The 11396-nt window shown below is 41.2% G+C and overlaps 1 protein-coding gene across 1 annotated transcript; it reads left to right on the forward strand.

Moving 5' to 3' along the window:
• The first annotated feature begins 4475 nt into the window (after nt 1-4475).
• Nucleotides 4476-8869, forward strand: irx4a (iroquois homeobox 4a). The gene is made up of 5 exons (XM_072461261.1): nt 4476-4824; nt 5410-5664; nt 6109-6215; nt 7042-7352; nt 7834-8869. The coding sequence occupies exons 1-5, from the start codon at nt 4780-4782 to the stop codon at nt 8529-8531; spliced, it is 1416 nt and encodes a 471-aa protein (XP_072317362.1). The 5' UTR covers nt 4476-4779; the 3' UTR covers nt 8532-8869.
• Nucleotides 8870-11396: the final 2527 nt, after the last annotated feature.

Below are 11396 nucleotides of genomic sequence, written 5' to 3' on the forward strand. Positions count from 1 at the left end.
TTTGCTATCGATTTATCTGCAGGGCAGCATGGGCCTTACATCGAAAGGTCACATTCAAAGCAAAACACCAGTCTGTAACATTCTGATATCGATGATCATTTAAATGGCATGTTCCAGTAATTGGTTTCCATTGAAACCTCCTCTCTGCACCGTTGAACTCTTACACCTTTTAAAACTACTACAGCAGTGTCTAGACCTCACAGGTTTGTATCCATATCAAACATGTTTTTAAATGTGGGCTGTAAAATGCACTGAATACTGTTGGCTGCACATGGCTGCAGCCGGGCTGGCTGCAATGGCACTGGTCGCAGGTGTCCGGGAGAAAGAGGATCCAGCGTCTGGTGTTGGGTCTGTCAGGGGGGGGACCACCTGACGCCCTATGTGTGTGTGTGTGTGTGTGTGTGTGTGTCATTTTGGTGTCTGACATGCTAGGGCCGCCTCTGATGACACATGTAGCACAAACACAAAGCACTGGACACATCCAGGCATAGCGCTGATTGACAGGTCCTGTTGGACCAGCAAGACAGTGTCCCCTACTCCCCCAAGTCAAAATATCAAAATATGTAATCCTGCATCAATGTCTTCAGAATCCATGTTTTATTTTGAATCATTATTGTCTGATGTGTATGTGGTCCCAATGTTTCACCATTTTGAAAACAAAAACTTTATCCATATGTGAACTTTGCTGAAGATTTTAGCCCAGATTTTAGCATTTGAAACAATATTCTACGCCTCTTTGTCATTGTATCATTTGGCTAAAGAGGGTGAGGTGGTGGTTGAACTGTACAAGCTGTTTCATTGTTGTTTTCTTATCATAAAAGACCTGACATCAACCTCACATACTAGTGAACAACTGACTAACATTGTGGTCCTGATGTTGGTTTCCCAGGTCTGCAGCCTCAAAGGCCAGGCCAGCTGCTTAGGGAACACCTGCACATAGCTAGTTAACTAAGTGCAGAGAAGATGCTTCTATAGTGTTCATCAATTATGGATGAGTTGCGAGAACTTTGACATGTTAAACCTCTTAGAGCGTCTGAGGCAGAGAAGCAGCGCTGGGGAGCATAGAGTGAGAGAAGAGTGAGAATAAGATGCTGGGATAGACTCCAGCATTAATGTGATATTGTCCACTTTGATCGGGGCTCAATGGCATAATGCATGAGGAATAATGGACATACTTTAGCAGGAAGCTCTGTGTGCGACATGATTCAGTGATTAACATAATGCACATGTCCACTCTCTGGCATTACCTTTTTATTATCTTTCACTCCTCAATCTGACATAAATGCTCCGGAACTACAACACAATTCAAATGTGCTGAAAAGCTTTAAAACCAAAGCTTTTCCAGATTACAATAGAAATAGATGTTACATTATTTTTATAACAATTTACTTACTTTACTATGATGAGAGCAGCTTATCTCGAACAGGTTGAACAGGAGAAATCAAAATCTAGAGATTTCAGTCAGGCTTTTTACAGCCGTGAAATTAGATCACGGACCTTTATTTCCTTCAATCTATTTTATTGTGGTTGATGCCAAATGTATAAATTGTACCATTTGAAGTCATTACATTGTGCATGTTGAATAAAGACACAAAGGTGCAGAAGCCAGGATCCTGTCAGTCAAACTGAAGGCAGCTGTGACTATGCTGACCACCAAAGCGACATGTAAGTGGATAAACAACGCATGTAATTATGAAGAGAGTAATTGCATTTAAGTGTAATTAAAATATAGATCCAGTGTCATATTTTCACAATTTTAATTCCTCAAATGCTGATATTAATGTGTCTGTGTTAGTCGGAACAAAAGTCCAGGTTCTCATCAAGTGTGCCATGAAAGTCCACTCCAGTCCACCCTTCGCTCATTCAAAAACCATTACCACTTTAGGCCCAGAAGACTAGATGAGTAAACAAAACATGGCTGCTGGACAGTAGAGAGAAGAAACACAGTGAGAAGATCGTTCTAGATCAATATTCCATTTGGACCCCAGCACTCGACTATAGAGAGGAGATAGGCTAATGTTTTGCTGGATAAGCATTGTTTGTGCATGTGTGTGGAAGAATGCTTGGACATTATTTCTACGAGTGCAGAAAAGAGAAAACATAAGGCCTATTGGAGGAGCCTGGGAGCTGCTCCAGGGTCCGAATCACAAAACAAGATGCTCTGTGCAAACTGTCTTCAGCAATTCAGGTCACATCAGGTTTGCCTTCAACAAAAAGTGATGACAAGAGGAACACGCTGAACTGGACAGACTATAAAACATGAAATATGTATTTAAAGTAGGCCTATTGATTGTACTATAGTAAAAATGGTTTTCATCATAACCTTTGAGCCATAATACAGAGGATCAGATGACAGTCTTTGTCCCAAACCTGGAACTGTCTGGCATGTCTCTTGATCTTGTCCCTCTTTATCCTCTCTCATTTCTCCATTGTCTTTGAAACAAACACAAAAAAGATAAAGAAAAATACAAACAATTTTGGCATAAAGGGTGAAAAAGATGCATGAGGAATAAGTATGTATTTTTAAAATGTATTATTCTGTCACCAACACATAATGCCTGAATACATTTTTAGAATATTTTGAATAAGATAAATAAAACATTAATATTTGTTACTTTGACAAGCATGCATTGTATTTTATTGTTCTATTCCAACAACATTAAGGGCTTGACTAAAGCAATTCACTCTTCTTCAATTTCTTTCTCTTTTTTTCACTTCATAAACTTGACTTTTGGAGGAAAATGTATGGAGTTTCAGTTTCTTCCTTTCTGCAGAGCCTTCTCTCAGCCTCAGCCTCATGAAGTGCGCACACACAGCAAACACACTGGAGCAGAACACGCGGCTTGTGCCTCATTAATCAACGACAGATTATCAGGAAAGTGACACCTCCATGATTACAGCGGTTCTGGGGAACTTTTTAATATGACTGGAGTTGGATCGGAGATGCAAATTAGCAGCCCCCTTAAGAGTCAACCAGCACTTCCTTTTAATATGGCACAGGTCGCTGGTGACAGGCGAAAACGCACCATTTAAAACGATTGATTTACGCTACTATCCCATCAGAACAAAGCAGTTATAGTGGGCTGACTTGTATTTATAACACAATAGATTTGAACTCATCCTGTACTTTCAGACCATGGTGAGTGCTGTCTCCTGTGTGAGTGCCCCGCAGTGCACTCTTGCCTCCAAACATCTGTCCAAGAACGAACGAAGAAAAAAAAACAACAAGTAGAAGCTTTTCTTTTAATCTTTAAACGCCTAAACAAGCATGAACTCCTGCCGTCGCCTCCATTCCCGTCTAAAAGCGAAGACTAGTGCGCGTAAATATTTGATTAAATGCGTCCGACAACACGATGGGTAATGAAAAGACAGAAGGCGAGCAGGAAGAGCGAGGAGTTTCGCTCAACTCCAATTAAGTAATTGTATGTAAATCTATGCAAGAAAAGGCCGTGAAATAAAGGCCCAATAACGTAAGTTTGTGCATTATAAGATAAGTTAATTTCAAAACTGTGATCTTAAAGATAAATTGTCTGTGGCCCAATGCGCTGGTTGTCACATTAACCCCAGAGAATTAAAAAGTCCGAATTAATAAGACAAAATGCTGTGCGTCTGTTTGAGAGGAAAGAGTTCACGCTCGAGCGCGTCGTGGGGTTGTTAAGGTGGCATTAGTGTTAATGCAAATTAAAAAGCGCACGTTGATCCCTTTGACCCCCTGTTCATGCACTTAATGCGGTCATTTGCTCTCGGAACTAACCCCTCATAATTCAATTTGTCCAAATGAATGAGACATTTTATAGTCCGCCTTCTTTCTCCCCCCAAAGACAAAAGTTAGCAAATCGCTCCCCATTGTTCTATCAGCCGTCTTCAATCTGTAAATGAAAGCGAGCAATTATTGCAAAAAGCGCGGGTATCATATTATTATTATGTTGGCCCTGGTCCCCAAGATAGTCATCAATCACTCTCAATCGACCTGTCACCGGCAGGCAAACATCCAACTGGAGAAAACGCAGAGGAAAAGAGAGGCGGGAGAGAGGAGGAGGAGTACATCATCATTAATTTGAGGAGTGACCCCCGGGGCGATCCACATGTCTCAACCCGGAGTTCTCCAAACACCCAAACTCACCAAATCTCACCACAGTCCAGATAGATAGGTATCTATGCTAATTAGGCAACACTAATAGACCTATAACTGGAAAAGGTGCATATTGCAGTATTAAATTAATTTGGGTTTAAGAACAAAACAAACTCAAACGCAAAACTTAGTTGCAGCGCTTTTTATTTTATAGTTTACAATAAATTGTGCACAACTTATGGTTTTGTCTTTTACTTTTGTCGTAATTATGTGCAGAGACGATGCATAATAATAAAGTTACAGCCTTCTTATTTTGGAGCTGGAAACTTGTGACGTCATAGTGACTGCCGTTTATAACTACCTGCCGCAGCTGCTGACGTCTTTTATACCACTTTTTATAAGGAAAAATATGAGTCTGACAAGGAGTCATTATTGTATATAACCTAGGCGCTTCTATTTATTTATTTACAACTGCAGGTTCAATAGAAAAGAAAGGCGGAGGTTTTTCTTTATTTTCCATCCCTCTTCTGAGGCGTAAGCGTGGGGGGGCATTTTACACAAATTAAACATGCTACTCTGCTTCGCCCTATAAGCATCCAGGAGACTGTGCTTACCAATCAATTGGTCCAGTCAAACAGCAGCGCAGCCGCGCGCACTGGAGACCTTCAGTCTCGCTTTATTTCTGGAAATTGTGGGTTCTCTCTACCATGTCATATCCACAATTTGGATATCCCTACTCGTCTGCTCCACAAGTAAGTGTTTTTGAGTACTATGTTTTTTGTGATTTTGTGGTAGATCTGTGTATTTTACGCATTTGGCACAAACACAGAGCGGGTTTTGGAGCGCCTTATCCGAGGTGTAGCGTTACAAAGAGTTCTACCTGAGGACATTTAGAGCTCTGTAACCAGAGAGACCACCAGGACCCCGAGCCGCTCTTACTGATTTCTGAGAGATAATCGTGTCCTGTATGTCAGCCATGTGTTTATCTGCGCTCAGACGCATATGCCAACTTGTTCCGCGTGCTGCGTGTGATACATGGCACAGCTGCTGTTTTATTCTGGCGAGGTGCCATAAAACCATGTGGGCATGTTTGAAGTATTACAGGGGTGGGGACATCTTTTATCGGTTTAGGATCTTTATATTACCTTTGTATTGTCATCAATCTCCCGCACGCTCCACTCCATTTAGGCTACGTTAGTTTATGTGTATCACAAAAGTGTTTATTTATTTGTACAAACTCAAAATCATAGAAGTTGTTTTAAAGTCGCTCACATCTGTGTCACTTTTTAAGTGTTTTGTTTAAACCAACTAATTGAACTTGGCTTTTAATCTCCCAGTTCCTGATGACAACCAACTCTCTGACCACTTGCTGCGAGTCCACTGGCCGGTCCTTAGCGGACTCGGGAGTAGCTGCCTCTGGACAGACACCGGTGTATTGTCCGGTGTATGAGAGCCGGCTGCTGGCCACGGCAAGGCACGAACTGAGCTCAGCGGCGGCGCTGGGGGTGTACGGCAGCCCGTACACCGCCACGGGACAGGGCTATGGGAACTATGTCACCTATGGCACGGACGCGTCGGCTTTCTATTCTCTGGTAAGAGACGCTCTGGTGCTGACAGTGATGAATGGAGACCACGGTCTGAGGAGCACACTGTCTTTTCACAATTTTTATTCAGCCTGTTTAATTTATCTAAAGTTTGACGGAAGTTTTCTTTAAATAGTTTGAATAAAAAGAGAAATTTCACTAATGCAAGTGCAATTCAGGTAAAAATTCTGAAAGATAAAGGGCCCTTTAGGAAGTCATTTTGATTTTGAACTATATTTTCAGTTAACACAGTTATCCAAACAATACTAATGAATTTTATTTAATAATAGTCTAAAGCGTGTTTTAATTTGAAAAATTGAAAACTTTTGAACTGTTGAAAAATTAATCTTTATTAATGTTGATAACAAAATAACATTTTAAAAAGACCCAAATTCCCAGACCCATGTCTAATGCATGAAACTGTTCATTGATCGTTTGTTTGTGCATTTGCAGGGTGCATTTGACACTAAAGATGCCACTGCATCTGCACATGCAGGAATCACCCAGGCTGCAGCCTATTACCCATACGACCCAACCCTGGGACAGTATCAATACGACAGGTAAGGACTACAGTACAAACATCAATGCTGTTTTCTGCATACATTTATCACTGAAGTGTCTATAATTCACTAACTCCACTGTTGTTAGAGTTTAGTTTAGCTCTGAATTGCAGGCATATAAAGTGTGTAAAATCATACGTGTTTCTTTACTCTTTGCCTTATAAATGCTCAAAGAAATCTAAGGCCTTCTCTGAATTGATTTTTAATTAAATATAGGCCTATACAAAAATGTAACATCGTATGAAGATATAATAAATTTGATATAAAACTGATTAAAACTGTCAAATCAAATACTCAAAACCCTTAAGGTCTTTTAACGACTTGTGCTAATTGGCCTACAAAGTGTTATTGATGCGTTTACAAACTCCCAAAACTCACGAACTGCTTTCCATAAAATCACTAATCATATTTAAGTGGCAACAAAAATCCTAATATGTGCTCCTAATCTAGTACCAGGCTCTTTTACACTGTAGTCGATGTGCGATCAGGCCTACAGCAGCACCTCTGTGTCTGAGCCTCTGCCTTTTACCTTCAGGCTCATCGTTACACTCAATAAAGCAATTTTACACACTGTTTTATCTGCTAGGGCAACAGCGCAGGGTTAGGAGAGGGCCAAGGCTATCGAGGAAGCCTTGTGATTTTCTTACCAGTCTTATATACCAAACTGCGAGTAAAAAGAAAAGGGGGTGAATACGCTTTTATTTTGATGCAGAATTTTGAATTTCCAGCCAAGAAATCAACATTTTCGAATTTTATTTGATTGATTGGACATTGTGTTTGAGAAAATATGATGTGTAAATATAATTCCGTTTGTTGCATTATATAGATATGGGTCAATGGATGGTGGGACCAGGAGGAAGAACGCTACTCGAGAGACAACCAGCACGCTAAAGGCCTGGCTGCAGGAGCACAGGAAGAACCCCTATCCCACTAAAGGAGAGAAGATCATGCTGGCCATCATCACCAAAATGACCCTGACCCAGGTGTCCACGTGGTTCGCCAACGCCAGGAGAAGACTCAAGAAGGAGAACAAGATGACGTGGCCCCCCAGGAACAAGGGCTCGGACGACAAGAGATATGATGAAGATGAGGAAGGCTCACAGGAGGAGCACATCAAGAGCGAGAACAATGTTGATGGTCAGTGTTCATATTTATTATTTACAATTGTATCTTTAAATATAAGTAGATAAAAATATGAAAAGTAATAAAAATAATCATTATTATTTACGCTTTTGTTAATACCAGTGAATAAAAGACAAACTATAAACCATTCATATTTTGAAATTCAGCAATGATATTCACAATAAATACATTCTGTAAACAAAGATATTATATATATCTTATATCTTTAAACCCACAATGTCCAGCTATCGTCCAAAGGGCTGATTTGGTCTGTTTTATTTATCTATTTACAAGACATTGTACATTTCATGGGTGGATAGAGGTCAGTAATGGCATTGTAGTCACAGGCCGCGTATTTATTTCATTCTTCTGAGCGTCTTTACACAGGGCCATGTCTGAGTGAAGAGTGATTGTATTGCACCCATATCAGATCCAAACCTATAGACATTATCTTTTTTCTGTTCGTCTGCTATAATATACACTGTATGACACACAGAGACCAGGAGCCGTCACGATAAGGACCTCCAGCTCAGCGATTTGGACGACTTTGATGCTCTGGAGTCTGAGAGCTCCGAGTGCGAGCTGAAGCACCGTTACCACCTCAACACCCACATGACCACCACCGATCTGCCCACTGAGCACCTCATCAAAGACGTCCCACTCAAACTGCCCATCCCGGGGCAACTCGAGCAGGATTTGGCCAAAGGTTGTCTCAAAACCAAGGTGGAGGACTTTCAGGGAGACTCCAGACAACCGGGCAAAACCTGTTATTCGCAGCAGCAGCAGCAGATTCTGGACGGAAAGCCGCGAATTTGGTCCCTGGCTCAAACGGCTACGTCTCTGAATCAGACTGAGTTCCCTTCTTGTATGTTGAGATGCCAGCCGCCGCCCCCATCATCAATAAGCCCCTCCTCCACCACTACCTCACCCTCCTCTGGCCTGGACACCCGGCAGGACTCACCCGTCACCACCCTGCGGAACTGGGTGGACGGGGTGTTCCACGATCCCCTCTTCAGGCACAGCACTTTGAGCCAGGCGCTGACCCACAACTCCGTGTCATGGAGCAGCAACACCAAAGGCGCCGCCCTACTGGAGACAGACAGGAGTGCACTGAGCTTACAGCACCAGGACTCTGCTAAAGACGATGCGATGAATCAGTTCCCCAAAAACATCAACAAGCTGTTCTGTTCCTAACATAGGGGAAAAACACTGTGGACATCTAAATATTGTACCCGCATCATACTCATTTTGAAGCAGAAAAACGTATCATTAACAACCGGATTTTTCAGCTTTAAGGCACGCACAAACTTATCAAAATGTATAATGGAATTTTACACATCGGATTAAAGCCCCTATGTTTGTTTTTTTACTATGAGCATGCAAAATGAAGTAAATATTATTAGGTCTCAACAACCTATAAAACATCACTATGAAAAGGAAGAAAAAGATTTCACAAATGCACAGCTCTTAAAGAACTGAAACTGAGAGCAATCCAACTTGGTTCACTGCAAATAAACCTTGTCTTTTTCTTATTAATGTTGTGGTTATGTGGCCTTGATGTAGCTGACTGTGGTGCTGAAACGGACAGTATCTTTCCCAATGATTCCAAAACCTTATACACTCGAAAGAAATGGGCTTTTCCAAAAACAAAGTCAGACAAAGAATACAAGAGCATGTTCCCAACTAAATTTGTGGATGTACAAAACTAAGACTTTATAATTCAGTCAGACCTTTTAAAAGTTAACAACATTTTTGCATAAAAGAACAATAAAGTATAACTAAATTCCAAGTATTCTAGTAAAGGAATTCTGTTTTTTTCAAGCACTACAAGCAGCCTGTGTGCATTCCATCATTAAGAAACACTGGTCCCTCCAATTCTCTTAATGTACTCATTCTGTTGTAATGTAAACATTCCTGCTAATATTACAATATTATTTTCATTGTTTAATTACACTTAATTGTCTGTCTATTGAACCCATTCGCTTCCTCTCAAGCAGAAAGCAGTCATTTTGATTCAGTGACAGCCCCAGAATGAGGCGGCCCCAGCCTGGAGACAGAACAATATCAGTATCTAAGATCTGCCTCATTAATTCCCTCTAAACAGGCTGTAATTGGGATGTTCACAGTCATATTTCATGTCAGTCTATTGATTTCCTTTCTGCACCCTCTGATAATATTATCGAAACATTTCAACACTGCCATGATGCGGCTGTCAAAAGGGTAAGTTATTCGCTGCCTATTAATGGGTTCAAAACCGCGGCCTGATGCAAAATCATTGGAAGTTTTGACATTAACCCCCCACATCAAGAAAAATGTGTGTTTTTCCCTTTCTCTTTGACTAGAGAGAGGCCCTGACGTGGTAGAAAAGTGAAAAGGGCAAGAGAACTCGAATTAGTTGTTGTAGATAAAAGGGCAAAAAGAAAAGAAGTCAAGGGTACTTGACAGTAATGGCGAAAGTGGAGCTCTCGGGGGACTCTGTCTGTCCTATGAGAGGAGGAGGGGGGCTGTGATGAATTTTAATGGGAAAAGCGCAGACGATTGAGATCTCCCCCCTGGAAAATGGTGGACTTTAGGGATTTGATACAACACAGATAAAATGTTTTATTTTTTTTATTTTTTTTACATGTTGCTTTAAAAATATAACTTTTTAAATACAAAAGAATAACATTGTGAGTAAAAATAAAAAAGGGCAAGTATTGGCACACATGCAGCTCTTCATAGCCATGAAGCAAAGTGGGCTATTTAATTTTTCATGGACACTGATAGTAAAATTAGGACAGGATTTAAGTCCCTGATGATAATAGAATATAACCTCGGCATTTAATTAATTTACCATGAAGACATATTGTATTAGAGCCCGGATCAAAGTCGATTTTTATTTGAGCGAGAGCGACGTGGAGTGCGACAGAGGGGGGAAGAAAAGGACACACAGCAGTCGGAGGGGAAGGGGGAGAGGAGGCCGGCTATAACTAAATCATTCAGCCATGACAAATACGAACACACACAGGGAGCGAAATGTTAAATTAACAGGAGCTTTTTACATAGAGACCAAATAAAACTGTAATCAGCCACGCGTTACTTTTCATTAAGCAGCTTTGACAGCAGCATGTTCAGACCCGAGCCACACTCATGCGCGGAAAGTGGCAGAGCAAAGGAGGGGCGCGCAAGCAAAAAGGGGATGTCCATGGGTTGAAATAAACTGTTCCTCAAGCCGAGAGTCATAAGATAATTCCTTAAGCTCCATTAACAACTCTTAGCCGCAGGAAATGGGCTCCCCTGAAAACATCTCCAAATCTAAAAGCTTTATCGACCTGGCAAACCTCGGCTGATGGCTTCTCTCTTTTCACCTCTCTCCACTTCACTCGCTCTCGCTCTCTCTCACCCATCTTTGCCTTCACTCCTTTTTTTCAACTTAAGGGACACAAACGTCCAACTGAGGTAATAGACTTTGACACAACACATTAAATGGGAAATGAGAAAAGGGAGAAGAAAGGGCACTCTTAAACGCCTTTTAAACGATACCAATTAGAGGTTTAAAAGTTGAATAAGATGTAGGCCGGTGGCATTCGTCTGACTGATGGGACGTTTAACTCACTACCTTGCCTACTCAGAGATATCCTAGGTGTTGTATAATGTTTTGAGACCGAGTCATGTCTGCCCGTTGCCTAAAGTCCCTTCAAACGCGTGAGCATTGTTTATACTGGTGTACAAGGCCCACACAAAACCCTGACCAAAACAGAACGATCAGCAGAGCGCGGCCTCCCCAGAGAGAGAGAGTCTGGGTCAGGTTAATACCACTGTGGCCCTGAGCCATAAATATATTTACACATCATTACACACAGCCATGCACCCAAATGCACACTTGACACACGTGGAAGACACATAGAGGATACAGAGGCCCAATCCTAATGGAACATATCATTGACAAACATTAATGTAGTGCAGAGTGTTTACGTGATCAAGCATGGTCACGCAGTAAAATCATACAGAAGCAGATTATTCCTAGAATCAATGAAATAACCTTTTATTCAAATTGTAATGTGACACATTATGAGAAAT

The sequence above is a fragment of the Eucyclogobius newberryi genome, unplaced genomic scaffold (genome assembly GCF_026437365.1).
Source record: "Eucyclogobius newberryi isolate DKJ021-1_F unplaced genomic scaffold, fEucNew1.0.hap1 SCAF_3, whole genome shotgun sequence".
NCBI lineage: Eukaryota > Metazoa > Chordata > Actinopteri > Gobiiformes > Gobiidae > Eucyclogobius > Eucyclogobius newberryi.